Raw genomic sequence first — 22,629 nt, 5'->3', positions numbered from 1 at the left:
AATCGTAGAAAAATGTTCTACGATCATTGCTAAGCTTTGTGTTACGGGCCACTGGTGACGCTAACTATCCTTGGATCAAAGAAATGCTCACGTTAATCGTCCATCTCTTCATAGGTCCATGACATAATACACAGTACACCACATGTAATAATTACACAGGAGATAAAATGTACATAATTAATTTGTATATTTACACTATCAATCCATCTTCTTTACAAAAATTTCCAAAGTCAATATAAATACAGTCATCCTTCATGAAATGTAAATTTAAACTTAAATGAACTTCACCATACATAGAATGGTACCGCCTCACATTCCAGTGCCACTCTGGACCAGCCAACCCAAAACCACTTGAGCTTGAAAAAGCACATCCTTGGCTTTAAAACTTAATATGAGAAGTGATTAACGATAACCAACATAAGTACTAGATTTAAGTGTAGAAGAAATTCAATCAGAGCATCAAATAATGAGAAAACAAGGTTTGAAGGTCGGGGTTCACTCAATCATGAGCTCTGCAATCTCGGTGAAATTTCCAAGAATTTCACAAAAAATGGTTTCAAATGAACCCTTATCAGAGGCGGCGGATCATCGGGCTTAGACAAAGAAAGTGGAGGGGCATCTTTTGTCTGCCAAACAATAGGTGCCCCTCCACTTTCATTGTATGAGCCTGACGTTCCACCGCCTCTGACCTTTATATAACTTTACAGCTTCAAATTTTTACAGTATGAAGAAGAATTACTATACTTCTTAATGTTTGCTTTTTGAAGATCAGATTATGAAGCAACTGAAATTTAAGTGCAACTCGTCACTCTTAAATCTTTGGGCGATTCCATACATGTCGTACAGGACATTTTGACAAAAATTTCTAGTTTTCTAGCCGAATGCTTGAGCAATTGCTTGAGCAATAGAATATTTTTTTTGTCAGTGATAAAGCTATAGTGGGTAGTCGTGTGAAAAACTAATAACCAACACAAAAAAAATTGATTATGAGTACGACACGCAAAATTTATGCTCTAATTCACCTATGGACGACATATTTTTGTTGGTTGTCAGTTTTTTGCATGTCTACCCAGTAGTACTTCAATATTACCACAAAGCAGATTGAAGTTCTTCGTTCATTTGGACAGCAGGTTGATAAATGTTGTGAAAATGGCTGATTTTTCTAGCATGGAATCGCTCCTTTGACAAACAACCCCCTGGGAGTGTTTTTTTCTCCCTTCATGGCAGATCAAGTTCAGGGTCCTGTTTCATGAAGACGCATTTCTGTAGCAAGCTTACTATCAGCCAATCAAATTGAGTGATTTCAGTAGCTTTCAACAATTACTGCGAATTTGTTACTGTGACAAGTTTCATGAAATCGGCCCCTCTGTGTTTCATAAAGCGGTTTGTAAGTTACAAGCGGCATTACGAACGACTGGTGATCCTTTCTTGCAGTTAATAATACACACCAGATTTGCATCGGTGCTGGTTTGGTTACTAAGACAGGGTAACCAGTTGATCATGAAGTCGCTCGTAAGTTATGAATAGTTTTATGAAACACCCAAATGGTCTTAAAAAGAATCAACTATAAATGGATCCCTACTGTGGAAAGCCAGTAACAACATAATTTGTCATCTGGAAACCTCGTTCTCTGATTGGTCAAATCAAATTAAAAGTTTAGTGAACATCATCTCTTACGAGCAATGCTCTTTCTCACATTACAGGTTTTCTACATTATAAACAAATCAATTTTGAATGAACATGGGTACTAATAAGACAAGCCTAAATTCATATGAATGTAGTAAAAAAAGGTGTATAAAAACACTATAAATTAAATTTGATTTGTAAAAATATCACCTGGGGGCACGTTTCATAAAACTTTTCGTAAAGATATGTATGACTTTAAGACAAATTGAACATGCTCTTGGGTGTTAATTCAGACTCTTCATAATTTTAGCAGTAAAAATGACTTTTGAAGAATTTACATCCTGTTGATCAGTGAGCAATTTAGATGCAAAGTTTACCACTTGTCACATTTTTGACAAAGATGTAAGAAATTCAGTCCAAATCTCTTCAAAGAACACTGGAGGAAATAAGGTATTTAGAACAAGAACATGTTGCAATTGTAAATAAATTCATGTGAAACAGTTTTATGAAAAAGCCCCCAGGACTGACATAAAAAACATCTGAATCTGATTCTAACAATCCTCTTCTTGAGGAATCATTCAGACATGAACATACCTTATGCACATGACATCATAATTCTCTTAGCGCCCTCCCTCAGAGGCTTTAGGAACACACATTAAACAGAGTTGTCACAGAAGCGCCAGCTGCAGGACACCAACGCATGCAAGGCATAGGCACTGACCGCCAAAAGATGTTGTCGCGATGACGTCAATGAATATGGTAAATTGCAAATAAAGCTAATTATTTCGTATAAAAACTGTGCAATAAATAGAATTTCTTGGACAAAACAGCTCAATCACAGAAATGAATGACATCCAATTGTACCATTCACCAAGCGAACACAAAGAAATAAAAATCTGACAAACAAATTTGGGCGAGTTCCCAACTGGCTTGGCATTGCTGTAGACCAGAAGAAATTAGTAGTCAATCAAAACAATTGCTGATATCTAAAATGGACATAAGCAACAAATTTGGTAAGATATCCTCTGTTCTTGTGTCCATCCTATATTAGTTGCAATCATACAGTTCGTGGTGCTAATAGACCACTGCAGCCAGCCCCAATGCCCATTTTTTTTCAAATAAATTTGAGCAATAATTTTTTATCGATTAGTTACTCCCAAATATCTCATCAATCAATAACCTAAGGCACACCAGGCATTGCCCTACTTTGACTTTGATCTCGTTGCAGCTAAACTCTTGTTTAGGCTTTGTCTTCACTGCAGTTTTGATATGGACTGTAGTTGGTTTACATTCATGCAAAGGCATGCACAGGCATCCGCATGCACCTGAGCTAAAATCAGTTTACAAAACAAAGGCATTTGGGCTGGCTACGAAAGTCTATGAGCACATGATCCCAGCCCCACATTCATGAACACTTTTCTGGAAGTTGGTTGCCCACTACGTTCATTAGCCGCAGAACACAAGATAGCTGAAAACTAGTCTTATCAAGGTGTTTGGAACTTGCAACTAACTATAAACATGTCATGCTTCATAGAATCAAACAGTACTCTTGATGAGGTACGTTTACCTGAGAATGTAATGTACACGAGTATGTTTATGAACTGATAACACAAGGCTACATGGTTGCCCAAAATGCCTAAATAAGGGGGAACTGAAGATGGTGATCGGACTAAAGCATTTTGTAACCAGGGGTCAGGCATTTGAATCCAGTCTCTGTGAAATAGATTTGTCATATCCCATTGAGTTTGTGTGCAAAAACAATAGATTTGTCATATCCCATTGAGTTTGTGTGCAAAAACAATGCTGATCTTTGCAGTGCCATGGCTGGATGAGTCTAAAATAATTTTCAACAAGTACAAGTGCATGTAATATTAGAACACATAATCAATGTTCAAACCCTGTGTTCCTTACATGAATAAATTCAAAACTAACTTTTAAATATTGATTTGTTGTTTGATAAAGAGAAGAACATTTTCTGATATGTCTTGTTTTTTAGCATCATCATTAACAACATTTAAAACAAAAAATAATATGAAAAATTTTCAAAACACACCCAGTGTTGTGTTCCTGAGTAGGTGTCCATTTCTTCGTCACTGTCAAGGACACAAAAAACATTTTTCAATCATAAAATTTGAGGGAAAATTTAAACATTAGATACATATAAAACCTCAAAAAAGAGAGAAAATTATACTTGAAATTTCATAACCAAAGGAGTTAGAAAAATTCCATTTAAAATATTTAAAAGAAAAATTGATACAATACAAGGATAACAAATGAAATGGTTTAAGAATACATGTAAATAATCAACAAAACGCAACAAAAAATATCAAATAATTAAAATACTTGTTTAAATTGAATACCAATTGTGAATATTGGCTAAATGGTGCAAGATTTTCAAAATCTTACGCTATAGTACAATAACATTTTCTGCTGGCTTTGTTTAATATGGAAAAAAAACACAAGGATAGCCTATTAATTTGATAAATACTCAGATTTACCATCAAAACAAATATTAAAAAGAAAAATATCTCGACACAAAATGGATTATGGGAGTGGCCATCTATTGATGAGAAAGAAAAAAAAGAATTGCAATTCCTTGAATATGAGTGAGCTCATTGTAATGTCAAAAACGAAAGAAAACGTTTTGTCTTACAGGATTTGCATATTACATACAGCTGACTTTGGTACATTAGGTCACAAATTAGCTACATGTAGCTCATTATATGCAACAATACATTTACAGTGGTACAAAACTCATAGCTCATATGAAATTATATATGTAGTATAAATTAAATGTCCAAACCGTAAGAAAAAATTCGAAAAGAGTAAAAAAGTGTAGAAAATAGAAACAAATAACAACTCCGAAAAGGTGGTGAAGGACTTTCCACTCGACTTCTATAAATACACCTGTATAGACACATCAATGAAGGGCACAGATAAATTAAGCTTATCAGAACGTTGCCAAGCTTGCACAGTCCATGGTAATAAAAATGTTGTGAATCTATTAGAGTCTGTCCATAAATTATACCTGCATCATTTGATATCCATGAAACGTACATCGCTAAGGAGGAGGTATCGCCGTGGTAACGGTCGGGGAGCAGGCGAAAGCACGGTGAATGTCTTCCTATCCATGTCCACATTGGTACTAGAAGAGAGGAGATAAATTTTAATAGTAACTGTTAGTGTAAGTTAATATTAAAATTAAAATGAGGCAGCTTTACATGCAACTTAATTGGGAGCAAAAGTTCCTCAGGAACAGTTCTTGGGGGTGTAACATGCAGACATATACATGGAGGGTGGGATTTTTTTTACAGTGTGCAATAGACTTTGAGTAACGTTTATTTAAAGTCAAATTATTTTACCTCAGTCCTTCAATCTCAAAGTTATTATGGCAAGGCCACATTCTTACATAGCACGAATTGTACTTTACAGCACAAATTGAAAATCAATGAAAAAGAGCACAATAAATCTCAAAGGCCAAAGAGAGAGGCATCAAGGCTTGTCAACATGGCATCCCCAGCCATGGATGAATTTAAGCACTGGTATCTTTTATCCTACAGGGCTCTCTTTATATAAAGTAGCTGGACCAGGGCCCCATTGCACAGCAAAGTTATCAACTTTGCTGTGCAATGATCACTCTCGTGGGGATTCTTGATACCGCGGTACATGTAGATACCAATGGATAATAGTAAAATTTTATGCAATGGGGCCCTGATCCTCAGTAAATCTTAAACATGTCCAGCCTGAACTTCAATCACTAAAATAATTATTTAAAAAAAAACATTAAACAAGGACAAAAATACTGTTCAGTCATTTTTAAATCAATGTCTTTTGACCCACCCACATTTTTTTTTCAGGTTTAACCCCTCCTCCCCCACCAATTTTCCCTCTTTTTTTCCTACTGTTATTTCTATGGCAAAATGCTTCCCTTGAGCGGTGGTAACTATTTTTTTTTCTTTGCTTGTCAAAAAATCGTGGTAGATAACAAACCCCCAACCTCCACAGTAAATCCTAGATCTGAAGCTGTGTAGTACTTACATGACAATGAAACCTGCTACATTGGTTGCTATTAGATCATCATCTTTGGAATCAGCTAGACTTACACTAAGTAGATGATGAACAATCTCTGGACCTGAGAAACAAAGAAACCAAGTCACAATATTTCTCATCTCAAGATACAATCTACATGTAGTTCTGGCTGTATACGCATAATGAAGGGATCACTCTTAAAGTGATTGTGAAAGGCTATTCATAATAAACCCAAGAACTGGTGCTGGCCATAAAGCATTGGAACTATAAACATAACAACTAATTGACACACTGCACACCAACAAGCATGTATGGGACTGCATCCAAATTGTCAGCAAGCCACAAGACAGTTTCAGTTGCCTTTTATTTTAAAGTGAATAAGACAGTATTGCAGAGCAATCCTTTGTGGTGGACTAAATACCAGTGTACAGTGTTATGGATTTTCCACTCATCTTTTTTAGTACAATGTATTTGTATTGAATTGTGCTATTTTTCATCATGTGAACACCACCTTTCTAATGTCAATAATCCAACTGTCATGGTGGCGATGAATGAAGTAATTTAAAAAAAAAAAATTGTATAAAGTTCACCCCCATTATTTTACGACAGGACAAACTGCTTGTTTACATGTAGCATGAGAACGAGTCACCTGACATGTGTAACTTTACAACAGCCCCTGGGCACCGTCTTACAAAGAGTTACGATTGATCCAATCAGCCACAACTATGGAAAGCCAACAATGCCAATATCTAAAATGCATGTTTGTTCAAAATATTTTCTAGATATGATGAATACTCATACATTCAATGTTGTCTTGACAATTCAGTGTGCTTCTTCTTCGTAAAAAAAGTACATCGTGCAAATTTCCTGTAGAAAAGCTTAAGACAGTGATGGATTTCCATACAGTTGAGGTTGATCAGATTAATCGTAACTCTTTGTAAGACGGGACCCTGGTTTCAGTAGATTTTATAAGATTAATTTACTGACGTACCTGGATTTACTGGAACTAGTTTAGTTTGATTATCTTCCGGTGTCATTCCAAGAGGTAGGCAAGAATTAGGAACCGGGGGAGCTTCAAGAACAACATAACAAAAACAGAGTACATGTTAGTCCAAGTCGGTATAAACATCACTTTAGCTCAATGTATACATGTACACAGTCACAGGAAGTCAAAACACAAAATTGTCATTTTCCTTGTGCTTATCATATTGTATATATACATGTCACAAGTAGAACAAGTTCATTATACACGGACCTGCAAAAGCCATGGATATAGGATTTTTGTAAATGTGAGTGCAATTTTCTCACTTAACTTGACAGAAAAAAGTCATCACTCCCAGATGAAGGTACCCCTCCTGGATCCACGCTTGTGAATATTCCTTATTTTATATTAAGAATTTTTTTTAAAAAATACTATACTGCATTCGAACATGCTTATAATAAGCATGCATATCAAATTCAATTATTCACAGAATGAAGGGCTAAACTTATATGAATGTTAGTCAATGGATTTTCAAGATTGTCAATTTTTTTTTAAAAAGAATATTTTCCTGAATTCTCAAAAATATGAAATCATACAATTTTGATGTACCCTAAAATTTTGATCTAAGGGTTGAGAAATATAAGTAGTATTTCAGTTGGCCTTTTGGGGAGTTAAAGTCTTACCTCCGACCTTGTAGATTTCTACATCAGCAAATTTGACTTCAAAGGAATGTGGATAATAACAGCAGTTAAAGCCGTAGAAGTACTCTCGAACTTTCTCGTCTCTTGTGAACCGCCTGAAAGCCTGAGATCTATCCACAACCTAAAAAAGCAGTAAAGCAATAAATAACTTTCAAAGCATTATAGATATAGTTATCTATATCGTGTGGTCTAGTGGATAGAGCATTGGACTCATAATCGCAAGGTTGTGAGTTTGAATCCCCACTCTGCCATTGTCTCCACTTTGATAAAAAGACCCAAGAGTAATATCTGTCGTTAATATTGTCAGCCACTAAGACAGATTAAACTAGACGTAAAATGTTTCCTAGGTAATTGGTTATATACCAGCTTGGCGTTTACCAGCAAAAAGCTGTCCTGCCGAGTTCCTACGGGAGTTATCATAAACACCGAAACCGTGCAGAGTAACACATTTTATGCTGAAGAGATTATCTAAACATGTTACTCACCCCACCAGATTTTGGTTGTAGCACGATTTTGACGAACGAAGGCATGTCTCGGACCAGTTCATTATACAGCCTCTCCTGGTCAAGAACGATGATGACATCAACTGTTTGGAATAACGAAAGCAACAGATTACTTGGGAATGCTTATCGAAGAGCTTACAACAACTCAGAAAGAAAGCTATAAACAAGATTATTCACTGTGATGTGGACATTAGAATAGTGGTTCCGAATGGTGATGTCCTTTGCAGGGTTCCCACAGAAATTTGAAAACAGAATTCTATGACTTTTCCATGACTAAATTGCTGTTTTCCATGACATCCTGTGACGTCCCAGGATTTATCTAGAATTTTGGATGTCACAAAACTGGGAAAAATGTAAATCATGAACACCAATTATAATAGCAGAGTATGAGAGTGGCGAGACACAACAAACTGGAAAGCTGCCGTAGCCAAGAGGTAAATGAATTCCATGACTTTTCCATGACTTTCCATGACCACAAATTTTTTCAAGATTTTCCAGGATTTTCCATGACTGTGGGAACCCTGGCTTTGGTGGTTTTGGGGTCAATGATCTCTATGTGCAACATCCTTGGCATGTAACAATTGTTCTCAGCACTGCTGATAATGCTGTACAAGCATCATAGGAAGTAATGTACACACACCACGAAGTTGCACTCGGCACCTAATGAAACCGAAAGGTTCATATATTTGGGATAACCCCCCTCCCTCAAAATGGTTTATTTTCATTTGGTCCAATGCCAATTCGTCCAATTGCCAACTCGTCTACTATCATTTGGTCTACCATCAGTTCATCCAATATCCACATGGTCTAATTGCCATTTCATCCATTCACCATTTCGTCTAATAACCAGTTGGTCCAATAGCCATTTAGTCCATATACCATTTTGTCTAATTAGACTAAGCGTTAATTGGGCAAAATGAATGAATATAAAGAGAGTATTAGACCAACTGGTTATGAGACGAAATGGCCATAGACAAACTTGTGATTAGACGAAGTGATTATTGGACTAAACGGTTATTAGACCAAATAGTTGTTAGACAAAATGTTGATGGACGGAATGGCATTAGACTAAATGAAGGTAGACCATGTGGTGAGTGGCAGTGGACGAAGTGGCAATTTACCCTCAAAATGATTAAGTAAACATACTTCCTTTTTCCTTCAAGTTGATGAATTAATATTATCATACAATGATTAATGTGGGCACTCCGACATTATCCTTCAGGGCTAAAAACATGGTATGATCTATTTTTTGACATTTGAATAAATGAAGCCATCCAGATGCTATTCTAATCTTAGGACTGGGTCGTTCCTCCCGTTTGCTCTTAAAGATAAGAATTCATTTCTAGTTGTGAGACAAAGATGATTTAATCTTATAAAAGGAGGAAGTACATGTAGTTTTTACATTTATCCACTGATAGCATCAAGAATTCAATTATAATTGAGGGACAAAGATCGAATTAAATTACCTTCAAATGCCTGAGCTGCATATTTGATACATTGGTAGCCGTCACCTTTGACCCAACCACACGTATTGATGACACATCCACTCTGAGCGACTGCAAGATCAAAGAAAAAAGTCATAAGTCAAAATCAATTTTAAAAATAATCTGAAAACCCATATATAAGACCTTGTAAAGGCGATTGTTTCATAAGGCTTTCCATATGTTTACAAATAGTAACATTCTGCTTTTATATAGCGCTTAATAAATTGGAATGCTGTCTCTATAAAGTGCTTTAGATATATTATTACCCCAGTCATCGGATCATGGCTTGCCTGCATACAATGTATGCACTTTCTCCACTCCCTGGGGAGCAGTCCAACAACAGTTCCAAGACACATTGGCTAGTCATACTACATAGGCTTTCACATCCTACTGGGTACCCACTTAACACCTGGGTGGAGAGTGGCAAAGTGTGGATTAACGCCTTGCCAAAGAATGCTAGGCCTCTGTTTTAATATGAGTTGAGAGTCCGAACCGCTACACACACTTTCAAATGACTTTATGAATGGAGATCGTTTCTTGTGCTAAATAATAATATGCCTCTGAAACTGACTTAGCATCTAAGAACATGTTCCAGTCGTGCATGAAGTTGGGCGCAACTTTATGAAAAAATGAAACACTCACCAGGCACCCCCTGGACCAATCAATGCTTGAATGATCAACTCAAGTGGCCAATGGAGTGTTTTACAAATAATGAAGTATTCCATGACGTACTAAAAGCAAGTTCACGTTATTGTAGGAAAAACAGAAATATTCACTTTGAATAATAGAATACAAAACATATATAGATGATGCTTGTCATCATTGGCTTCATTTGCATACACCAATGATGTGCATATTAATGCTTTGTAAAGCAGGAAATACATAGGCGGCGGAAAGCGGGGGGGACCTGTCCCCCCCTAAATTTGAGGTGGGGGGACGGTCCCCCCCCTAAATTTATTGTTGAGAACCTTTTTTTTTTTGCTTGTCAATTTCGTTTCCTGCTTCCCCCCCAAATTTTATTTGCTCCCCCCTAAAATTTTGATAACCTTTTTTTTTTTTTGCTTGTCAAATTTTTTACCTGTGTCCATCCCAAAATTTCACGTGGACCCCCCCTAAGATTTTTTCCTTCCGCGGCCAATGAGGAAATATATAATGTCATCATTTAAAAACCTACCTTGATGAAAGTTCCAGTGTGCATGTAAATGGTTATTTGTTTGATTTTTCTCTATTCATTCAATTTCTGTTGGGGTGGACTTCACCTTACAAAATATGCAATCATATTACTTCCAGTGTGCAAAAATGCTAGGAAAAGAAAACAAGGCTCGAAAGCACAAAGCTTAGCAAATGATTGTAAAGCAAGTTTTACAAAATTTTACATGTAAAGGGATGGTCTGGGCTGACAATATTTATATCTAAATAAAAAAAGTAATAAGTAAAATTCACAGAGCAAAATGCTGAAAATTTCATCAAAATGGGATAACAAATAACAAAGTTATTGAATATTAAAGTTTATCAATATTTTGTGAAAACAATTATATGCACATGGTCATGAATATTCATTAGATGGGCTGATGATGTCACATCCCCACTTTCCTTTTTCTTATGTTATTACATGAAATCATAAATGTTTCATTTTTTCATACATGTGTAAATGATGTAACTCCATTCTGATAAAATAAGTTGCAGCAATAAATATCTAATGCACTTCATCAGTTGTCAATCCGATTGATTTAGTTCTTGGTAGAAATTTTTGGAATAAACCTAATTTCATATAATAAAATACAAAAGAACAAGTGTGGATATGGCATCATCAGCCCACCTAAAGAATATTAATAAAGACATGCCTAGAACTGTTTCACCGGAATAATACAAATCTTCAAAATTCAAAGCTTTATTTGTTACCCCATTTTGATGAAATTTTCAGCATTTTGCTCCGTGAATTTTTACTTTATTTATTGAAATATAAATATCTCTAGCCTGGACCATCACTTTAACAGCACTGACCTCAATGCACAATCAATCGTGAAAATCAATCAAATGATCAGTCACTAAGCTTTCTGTTATGGGACCCAGGAGGGGGTTTAAACCTCCTTGTGGTGTTTTTTCGTACCTCTTGTATTTGTTTTGCACCGCATTGCAAAGACCTTGGCAAGCTTGGCAGTGAGAATCTGATAGAGTTTCATATTGACACCGGGTGAGGTAGCACCGAAGTGATAGACTAGAGGGGCGGTGAGGGCGAAACCTTGTTCTACGTCGGCTGGTCTCTCTACCAGCAAGGCTCCTACGGTACCAGGCACGGATACAGAACCCTGCATGGGATGAATGACAAAGAGAGTAGGTGATTATAGACGGTGTCGGGGTACCAGCAGGGCCCCTATGGTACATGTACCAGGCACAGAAACAGAATCCGGAGTATGGGATGAAGGACAAGGAGAGTAGGCTGTCATGAAGGGTAGTATTATGGTACCAGCAGAAATCAGACGGTACCAGACACAGATACAGAACATTATATGGGATGAATGACAAAGAGAGGAGATGGTCATGGGTAGTATCTTGGTACCAGCAGGGCTGCTATGGTACCCGACAAGGGCACTGAACCCATCATTGGTTGAATCACAAAGAGAGCAGATGGTTGGATGGTATCTTGGTAATAGCAGGGCACCTATGGTACCCGACATGGGTACTGAACCCATTATAGGTTGAATAACAAAGAGAGTAAAAGATTAAGGATGGTAACACGGTACCAGCAGGGCTCCTACGGTACCAAGCATGAACACGGGACCCCGTACGGGATGAATGACAAAGAGAGTAGGCAATTATAGATTTTATGTATTCTGGCACCAGTAGGCCTCCTGGGGTAAAAAGTCATCAAGCGGTGCGGTTGAAACATTTTGCGTGGCGGCGTAGTGACGAAATTCCTGAAATTCCAAAAAGTTTGGAGAGAAAAATGCTTACAAAAATTGAACTCACCTGACCCACATCCAATTCAATAAACGTAGGTCTCCTCCCAACCCTGACTGCATAGTTTAATAATAATCGGCATACTGTGCTCTTCCCAACGTCTCCCGGTCCGACAACCATCACCTAAACAAAAAGAGGTTAACAAACAATATAAAAGAAATGGTGGTAAAGACAGAAAATATCTCCAAAGTATCAAGTTTCAAGATTTATCAAAACCATGGATGTGATCGCATCTTAAAAGCTGATTTGACAGCTGTTTACAATTAAACAAAAAAATGAAATTAACAAATAAGCATATATCAAAATAATAAAGAAACAAAAATTACAATATATTCAAAATATTACAGTCTGCTCAAGATAATAGCACAAATGTGAGATAACATTTGAAAAGCTATGAGAGGATGTATTTTGCTAAAGACTTGAAAACCGTCCGAGAAGTTTGAACAAAACACCAATATGAAATTATAATGTTGCCATAAATATTTTTAAAACAATTGTATAAAAGGAAAGATGTTTTTAACTTGTCTGTAAATTGAGTGTTTGCAATTGAAAAGGTAAAATCAGTTAAACTGGCTTGTGTGAGAGTAACTAACAAAAATAAATCACAAGAAAAAACAAATGTGAAGACAAATCAATGGTACTATAAAATATAAATTGAAACATTTTGAAGATACATGAAAGTAATGCTAAACAGAAAATGTCTAGAGATGTACATGTACAGGTAGATAGCATTATAGATCTCCCCTCCTTATTTGTCAACTCTTGGTTCCTTTGAAATTCTTGGTGACTATCATTTGATCTCTTTGTTTTGCCTTCTTGAAACTTTCAAATATGTTGCAAAAAGAGCACTAATCCTTTCAACATTTCTATAAAGCTATTTTTTGTTTGTTTTTGGTAAAATTGCCAAAACATAATTAATTTGCTATGTATTCCATTTTTTTTTATTCTTAGTTTTTTTTAACATGCTTCAAAGCACACTGCAGAGTAGATTACATGTACATGTAGGTGATAGATAAGTTTTTCACCACAAACTGCAAATTAACCACGACTGTGGTTTATGCTCTTAAGGGAGAATTCAATTATAATGATGTATTAAACTAATAAAATTATTTCAAAGCAAGTGGAAAAGTTAGAATAATTTAAAGGGGCCTGAAATTTACAAATCATGAGAAAATGGAATTGTATAGAATTTGCAAAAGTTTACTCTATTTGCATGTTATAATCTGTCCGTTACGTGGGTCTATCAGACTGAATTGATAAACATTTGAACAGTACGAACTTGTCTGAACTCCTGACATTAGCCTGTCTGAAAAAATATGTGATACAGATTTGAACAGTATAAATTTAACTAAACTCAGGATTAGGCCCTACTCAGGATTGTAATTTATTCTGAGTTGCCACATTTCTTGACAATCCTATAAAAAGATTGCTGTAACTGATTCAGCAACACAGGGCACTATTGAACTCGTCAAATGCAAATGCACCCCACACCAATAAAATCTGGACCCTCTTCCAAAACAAAATTTACTTTATCAATGGCATGTTTAACAGCTACTGTATCAAGATTATGATTGGATGATACAATACGGGTCGTGTGGTCCAGTCGTTAGAGCATTGGACACATAATCGCAAGGTTGTGAGTTCGAATCCCCACTCTGCCATTGTCTCCACTTTGATAAATAGGCCCGAAAGTAAAATATGTCGTATAGGTCAGCCACTGTGACTGATTAGGTTTAGACGTAAAATGTTTCCAAGGTAATTGGTTGTATACCAGCTTGGCGTTTACCAGCAAAACGCTGTCCTGCCGAGTTCCTACAGGAGTTACCATAAACAGAAACAGAATGCTACAAAACCTAGACGTCTCACCTTTGGTCCCCTAGTAGCCTCAAGTTCAGCCTGTTGTCTCATTTGCTCCAGAGCAGCATGCGTGTTCAGATACATCACCATGGGCGTTTCTTTGGAAACGTATGCTACCTCCGTCTTACCTCGAAGGTGCAAGCAAGCGGTCAAGGAATAAATATGTGTACATGTATGTATGAAAGCAGGCAATATATTGCCCATCGACTTCTGAATTCCCCTATGTTTTGTGCAGTTTCAGTGGACAATTAGTTAATGACTTAAAAATAAGGCAAAGAAATGTGATGTTATTAAGGTCTATTTCAAATACTAAAACTTACCACCAACACACAAGTTGCAATGATAGCTTTGTATTTCGGTTAAAAATTTATACATAAATTTTGATTTTGTAGATTGGCCTTTAATCACACAATGGTTTGTCCCTTTTTTTTGTCTGATAACGTTATAGTAGTCTACAGGCACAGACCCTGATTGAAACTGTAATCAACAAGAGGGCCTTCACACAAGGTTTTTCATGAAAATTTATTTAACATGTACATATAATTGGGGCGCCCGATCAAAATAAAACATCTGCAAGTTTTTTTCATTTGACATAAAACCTATTCCAAAGCATGGACTGGGCTGAAAATTCTAAGAGGATATTATCTTTATCTATAGCTTCTTAATAGCAAATCCCTATGATAATACACAAACAGCCCGTTTATTGGAATATAAAACTATCACCTAGAGAGGGATCTTTATGTGTTTAAATATTCACAGAGAAGCAGTGGTTTGAAAAATTATTCAATGGCTACTACAAGTTTTTAATATTTGAATGTTAGTTGAAACTCCTGTAGACTCTTAATAGCAAAGCAAATACATGTACATAGACAAAAGCCTTTAACCTCCCCTTTCACGACTCCTATTAAAGCAACTTAAGGTGTACATGTAGATTGATTGAAAAGGATATTATAATCTTGCATCCCTGCCATGTGAATACTGCTACTTTGGAACCTGAGGAAAATTTGTATATTTTATTCTTCATCAGCTCCGAGCCAAACACTTCTGCCAAACCCTCTTTGATCTGGAAAAAAAATTCACAAGAGACATACATTTTATAATTAAACCCAGCAACAGCAACAAATATACAGTAAAATGGTTGAATATTTAAAAAAAATCATTAGAAGCCCATCTAAAGCCCCGCGCACTCTATGCGATCCGATGCGACACAATTTTTTTAAATAAATCCCATTTGGAATTAAATGTGATATTTCAAGGGGCAAAATTATTTTATTTGAATTTCAGCATAAAGTTAGGAATTTATCAATAAAATCCCAATTTTGCTTCTCGGCAAGCCCTGTGTTCGGAGTAAAGTCCAAATTGGCTTAAAGTCGCAGGCGATGATGACGTCATTGCGATTTGAAATTGATTTTGCTTTTATACCTACAGGGAGGCTCGAACTTGACTGAATTCCGATTTCAGTAGTCCTGTCACAATTCTCAATTCTGATTGCTAAGATTTTATTGGTTGGAATGTTCATATCAATTATTGCAATTTCTTTGAATCTAAAGTAGTGAGACTAGATTCACTATGTACTTTGGCAGGCTCTGTTTGACACAGACAGAGCCTTTGTCATCTGTAGTCTTTAATCTAGAATGGTATAATTGTGTGCTCGCAGACTAGACAGCCCCTGAGTGTGACACATTGTCAAAAAATTATGTTTTCTCTGCCAGATTTCCCTCTGATTTACATAGTGTAACAGCCAAATGACATTGAAACATAACATTAGGCTCAGAGTCAGACATAACCCATCTGGGACAAATAATTAGTAGCTTGGCATTTTGCCCTTAGAAAATACATCAAAAGAGAGAGTGAAAATGCATGTATAATGTACATAATTTTCTATATTGATTTGGACCATTTTGGTGTATTCTGTTCCAATGCTATAAAATGTTGAAATAAAAATAATCACTGACCCAATTTAATTGGCAAAATAATGAAAATGTTAAAGTAGGTCTTCCATATTTTCTATGCAAATTGGTGAATTTCTATAAAACTGAAGACAGTTTTAACAATCCATGACAGAAAGTTTTACTATTGCCAATTCGAATAAAAGATTGTAGGGTCTAAAAATAATTGCCTAGTAATATCTCACACATCTTCAACTGAAGGCTAATGTATACAATCATGTTATAGCACTGCTCTAGTGGACCTGCAATTTCTTGTCATTGATTGCAATCATGCAGTTACCATGACAATGCAGTTTTGGATTTCAAACAGTAGTCGTACTGTCTATTGTGCATCTTGTCCTTAGTCTCTAAATGAAATTCCATGTAAATTTCTAAAAATATATATATGCTGTTCTATTTCTTCTATCCCCAGACTTTGCAACAAAATACCAGCACATCCATACTATTCATCAATGTACACACTTCAATCTTTTTAAGGATTTTTTTAGGGGGGTGGCTTTAAAGGTCAAGTCCACCCCAGGAAAATGCTGATTTGAATAAATAGAGAAAAATCAAACTAGCATAGTGAGTGGATGACGTCACAGTCTTTTCATTTGCATACCAGCCAGGATGTGTATATAACAGGTGGGTGTTTCATAAAGCTGTTCGTAAGTTAAGAGCGACTTTAAGAACGACTGGTGATCCTTTCTTTTGGTAAATAATATTCACCATTAATGTTCATTGGTGATTATTTAGCGCGTAAGAAAGGATCACCAGTCGTTCTTAAAGTCGCTCTTAACTTACGAACAGCGAACTTACGAACTTTAAAATGTCATAACTTTCTTATTTTACATCCGATTTTGATGACATTTTCAGTGTTATGTTTGTTGGATTTTTCTCTTTATATTCAAATCAACTTTTGTTGGGGTGGACTTGTCCTTTAACAAGAATAGGAAAAGAGCTGTTTCTATAATGACATTGTACAAAGAATTTAGTTACCTCCATTTGTACGATTTCATTGTTTTCGACTTCAAATCGCAGTTCGTTGTCTTGAGAAAGTATGTACTCCTTGCCACCCTGTACACGGGAGAAATATACAAAGAGAATAGAATTAAACAAGTTTTACAAATATGCATATCATATTACATGCCATACAGATGTACATTACAGGATATCTCTAAAAAATGAACATAAATGGGTACCCCCCCTGCCGGCCCATTCTGTATTATAAAAAAAAATAATATAATAAAAGTTATTTCTAAACCAGACAGGGATAAGTGATAGATGTTTGGAAAATACATGAAGTGAGACCACATCTCCATAAAAAATTGTTTGTGCTTGATATGCATGAACATCTAGGCCCGTATTCTGACGTTGGGTTTAACTTAAACTCAGGTTTAAAGTTGTGGTTTAAGTATGGAGAGCCAATTGTTACATAAATCACTAACAGTACAGATATCATAATTCAGCTTTATTAGTTGGCTCTAAAATCATTCATAATTGTCTAGGAAGTATAAAAAGATTATTGTATTCACCATCAATGAATCAGGAAAGAGCACAGTAAACATAAGAAACATAAAACTTAATTTAAAAAATTGATACTTTTGGCTTCCCATACTAAAACCACAACTTTAAACCTGAGTTTAAGTTAAACCAGACTTCAGAATACGGGCCGTAGGGTTTCATATAAGATGATCTATTCCAGCCTTTAATATCCTATCTCATTACTTATGATATCAATGCTAAATTAATAGTCATTAGGCTTTACTATGTACCGGTATAGAGATTTTCTTTTTTTAAACACAATCGAAGTGCAACAGCATTTTCTCAGCTACAGCGTGAGAAACGACAGAGGGTTTCACAAAATTTACCTTAACCATGCATAGATATCATTCTCCATCTCAACACTTGGAGACAAATATGCATGACCTACAAAAAGTATTCATCAGTTATATATGCCATCGCTGACAAGAGTTGATTTTACCAAATATATCCAATTGAAGACTATAAAAAACATGGACACGAATATGACATAATATTTTCACTTGCATGATGTAAGAAGAGGGGTTCACAAAATTGAACTCTTATCAGTAATCCAGCATTATCTAATCTCACTATTTTGAGCCCAAACAGATTGTATCATGTACGCTTCAGAAAAATAATTTCAAGGTTTTCTTAATCATGTCATTGTTGGCATGATTATAAAAACATAAGCACTATGCGACTTGCAAACATAAGATATGACATAACATTTTCCCCATCATGATGTAAAAAGAGAAATTATTCACAAATTGAACTTTTACCAGTAATCCAGCCTTATCCCCAGCAATTAGGCGTTACGGCATCATCGTCAAGATTCATGCGGAGAGCAATGTGACTCGGAGCATTTTGTGAGTCTGTATGATGACTTGCTATTAAGGAAAATAAATGACAGCAAGGCATGTTGCTAATCACCTCTCTGCATGCTTACCTGATCTTAATGTGATTGAAATAATAAGAATTATTTACTCTTACTAATTCCGTCATCAGTGGGAACCTAGCTTTTACAAGCTTTGTTTTTTAAAGGTCAAGTCCACCCCAGAAAAATGTTGATTTGAATAAATAGAGAAAAATCAAACTAGCACAACATTGAAAATTTCATCAAAATCGGATGTAAAATAAGAAAGTTATGACATTTTAAAGTTCCAAATATTTTTCACAAAACAGTGATATACACAACTGAGTGACATGCAGATGAGATAGTCGATGATGTCCCTCACTCACTATTTCTTTTTTTTTAATTGTTTTAATTATACAATATTTCATTTTTTACAAATTTGACAATAAGGATCAACTTGACTGAACCATATATTATCAAACAATGTTAATTCCACATGTTCAGGGAGGAATTAATCGTTGTTTCACTTGGCAATGAGGAAAAAATTAGAATATTTCATATAATAAAATACAGGAGAAATAGTGAGTGGATGACGTCATCAGTCTCCTCATTTGCATACAGACCAGGATGTGCATATAACTGTTTTGTGAAATTAGGCGAAACTTTAAAATGTCATAACTTTCTTATTTTACACCCGATTTTGATGAAATTTTCAGTGTTGTTTGTTGGATTTTTCTCTTTTTATTCAAATCAACTTTTTGTTGGAGTGGACTTGTCCTTTAAAGAGGATCCTCATTCATGTACATGTACATTGTTTATTTGCACATTTTTTTTGTGAAAGAGCAAAAGGAATTTTCAATTTTTTTTCATTATATTGAAATGATCAAGATGGACATGAACAACTTTGTGGAATTCACGCAAAACATTACAATAAAAAAGTAGAAATCAAATTCCATAGATGAAGAAATTAATTTTAAGGATGAATCCAATATTTAAATTTTAGCTTTTTTTTCAGCTCTTAAATAGAGAAAAACATATGAGAAAAGAGAGTCCAATATGAATTTTTATTCTCAAAAGAAAATGTAAATGAAAAAGGAAATACTCACAAAGAAGAATTCAGTTAGCTTAACTTTTAAAAGCAAAGAAAAGAAATATAGAAATGTGTGTGTGTGTCTTTGTTCAGGGGCAATTTATTTAAAGCCAAAAGCTTCAGGTTGACCAGTCTCTATATTTTTCGATTGTTCCACTGTACTTGTAAAAAAAAAAAGAAATAAGTGAAAAAAAGTTCATCTAAACAGATAGATTTTTGAGTATGCAAGCCCTTGTGGTGTGCAATCGGGGAGGGGGGGGGGAGACTGCATTGCCATGCACAAGTGCACCAGAGGGGGGGGGGAGGGGGTACATGTACTGGAATTATAACATGATACCTAGATGTAACAAAGTCGAAAATAGGGGGCTCTGGAACTAAACCTTGGTCTTAAATTAAAATGGGGGTCTCCAGAACGGCTCAACTACATACATACAGTACAAGTTTTACAAAGTACAAACCCACAAGTTTTATCCGTGGTCAAATTCATACCCTATTCAAGTATTTTTGTGTGCTTCTTCGACAATTTTGCCCCCACCCCCCGAACAAGTATAACCCCCAAAACATTTATTTTTACTTGACAAAAATTCATTTTCTGACATCCTTACATGTACTATGTAGATCCTCAAAGTGTCACACAAGAATTAAGCGTAATGATCGAAAAAAAGAACATGGTTGAGCGTGTTTACAGCAACATAGTTGAGTGCACCCCTTCTCCCCCCCCCCCCCATCAGGTGCACAATTGACAGGAAAGATATAAAATTATATTTCCATATTCATAATTCTAATCTAAGAAAATAAAAAATAACTTAAAATATATACCTGACGATGTTGAAGTCATGATGTACCGTATATGTATACTGTACAACTGCAACAAACAGATTAAGAAATACACTGTACATACATTTATACCAAAAAAATATGATATCAAATCATAACTACACTGTAATTAATTGTAAAAACATGTAGGCCTATATTTTATCACAAATTTGTAAAATTTTAATTTGACAATTAAATTCTTACCTCTTCTCCTAGACTGGCCTGAGCTTTTAACTCTTCCCAATTTGAGCAATCTTTCGCATTAACATTAATTTCAACGGGTATTTCTTCAGGGGGTTCCATATGGAATTATAACAGAGTATTACACCCAATGACAAGCAATCATGCAGCTACTACATTCAGGAAAATGAATTGAGCTGAATGCAGTATAGTATGCAATATATTTTGTACAGCTGATCATGGACCTACTGGCTCATGGTTCGTAGTAAATTTATGCAGGGTACCCCTGCAGCTGTTCACTAGAATACACACATTACAGCTACATGTAAATTGCACAGGGAACACACACTATACACAAACACATGCTCTGTGCATAGAGCTATAGCTCCATGCTATGTGCATTGTATTGTTATGTGCAGGGGGCAGCATGCGATATGCAATGTACATTGTACACACAAAAAGCACATGTCAATCCACAAGGCAAAGAATAGTCTCCCCATGCACACTTTTTAAATAACAACCTTGGCTGACAGAATTTGTCATGTGTATGCTTGCGGGGATTAACTCATTAATTAATACTTGTACAAATGTGAATGCAAATAAATATACATGTAAGAGTGGACTTCATGACATAAAGCAGATTATTAAATTTAACTGAAAGAACTAGGAACATAACTTATTGACAAATTGACTGAAATCAAAGTCTACAATAAAAACTCATGCATATTCAATTTGCTGGAATGAATATTCATCAGGGCATGAAGGGGTATGGACAAACTTACAAATTTTACCTGTTTTTCAAAAAAAAATACACCCCGAATCAATATATAGTCAAATCATTCACAGATTACTTGAAGTAAACTACATTCTTTTCAATCAAGCTCCTAAAAGTAAAAAATAATCATGAAGGCAGACAAATATTTGACTGGATAAATAATTACTAACTGTACCAGGAAGGTACTCATGAATTGTACATACCAGAATCCAACTTTAAATACAGTATCATCAGTTAGGATTAATCCTTTCCTGTTACCTCTAAGGAGGTAGCAAGATGAATATGATGAGCTGGTTTGGATGATCTACATGATTACTCCATGGGAGTGGGGAACATGACAACCCCCCATAACCCCATCTCTGATTCAACTGATGAATCACCTTCAATATCTTTAAAATAATCAAAAGTAGAAACATTTGAGACAATCAAATGTAAGGATACACAACCTAATAATCACACATTAGTCAGTATAACATTTGGCTCATCACAATTATTTCCCAATTGCTTTTTTCCCCCATAATTATTTTCTTCAGATTCAGTTTTTATTAGTGGGTATGCATTCCTATTTTTTTTTTTTTTGGGGGGGGGAGGGCATATCAATATTACATGATAAAATGTTTCCAAAATAAACCGTTATCATGGAATTAAAAAAAAAATACTTAAAATGGAAGTTCACCTAACAAAAACTTGTTATAATAGTATACTACTAGCAGAAGAAAATATAAAAAAATATTGGCAAAGGTTTGAGGAAAAGCCATCAAAGATTAAGAATGTTTTTACATGTACATGTACATGTATTAATCTATCAAGACCTATCTATAGTATTCTCACTGTTGTATTTGATATAGTTTAATAATGTAGTCAATAGTATTATACCTTGTACTGATGTCATGTAATGTATATTCAATGTTAACATAATAATGTAGAATGTGAAAATAATTGTATATCTATATAAATTCTTCTAAATAATGTAAAGCGCATGGAGATCTTGATATTAAGCGATCTATAAATGCAATATTATTATCAAAATTATTATTATTAGAATTTCAAGTTTTTATTTTTTTTATTAAACTATGTCTGCATCATACATTGAACATAAAATAACATAAGAAACTTCTTACAACAAACTTCAATTAAATGTGAATTACCAAAAAAAAATCAATCTGTCCATGTTGGGAGCTTAAAGAAAAATGTTTGGCGGATGTGAGTTCCACAGCTGAGTGATGCTTCCAAAAAGTTCCATTATTAAAGGAAAACTTCACCATTTTATAAATTTTCATGATTTGGGGGTAATTTTTCTGCTCTGAATAATTACCTTCA

At 35.2% G+C, this 22,629-nt stretch overlaps 1 protein-coding gene and 1 non-coding gene across 4 annotated transcripts; one reads left to right on the top strand and one right to left on the bottom strand.

Moving 5' to 3' along the window:
* Nucleotides 1–170: 170 nt before the first annotated feature.
* On the bottom strand, nt 171–20,917 carry LOC129275085 (polyribonucleotide 5'-hydroxyl-kinase Clp1-like). Of its 3 annotated transcripts, XR_010295424.1 has the most exons (13): nt 20,559–20,917; nt 17,071–17,148; nt 15,093–15,206; nt 14,153–14,278; nt 12,296–12,409; nt 11,436–11,634; nt 9,308–9,397; nt 7,824–7,924; nt 7,321–7,459; nt 6,647–6,727; nt 5,665–5,758; nt 1,615–4,771; nt 171–607 (listed from the first exon to the last, which is right to left on the bottom strand). XR_010295424.1 is itself a non-coding variant. In XM_064108320.1 (12 exons), exons 1-12 carry the CDS (start codon nt 20,655–20,657, stop codon nt 4,660–4,662), a joined length of 1,347 nt encoding a protein of 448 aa, XP_063964390.1. In that variant the 5' UTR covers nt 20,658–20,917; the 3' UTR covers nt 1,518–4,659. The 3 variants fall into 3 exon arrangements, 2 of the variants coding, with proteins under 2 accessions (XP_063964390.1, XP_063964391.1); XM_064108320.1 differs by lacking the exon at nt 171–607 and having other exon boundaries at nt 1,518–4,771; XM_064108321.1 differs by lacking the exons at nt 171–607; nt 20,559–20,917 and adding an exon at nt 18,375–18,484 and having other exon boundaries at nt 1,518–4,771.
* A 619-nt stretch (nt 20,918–21,536) lies between these two features.
* LOC129275341 (U8 small nucleolar RNA) lies at nt 21,537–21,673 on the top strand. The gene has a single exon (XR_008586022.2). It is a non-coding gene; the product is annotated as a U8 small nucleolar RNA (small nucleolar RNA).
* Nucleotides 21,674–22,629: the final 956 nt, after the last annotated feature.

Source organism: Lytechinus pictus, chromosome 13 (assembly GCF_037042905.1).
Source record: "Lytechinus pictus isolate F3 Inbred chromosome 13, Lp3.0, whole genome shotgun sequence".
In the NCBI taxonomy this organism is placed as follows: domain Eukaryota; kingdom Metazoa; phylum Echinodermata; class Echinoidea; order Temnopleuroida; family Toxopneustidae; genus Lytechinus; species Lytechinus pictus.
This window is presented reverse-complemented; position numbering and strand designations above follow the sequence as displayed.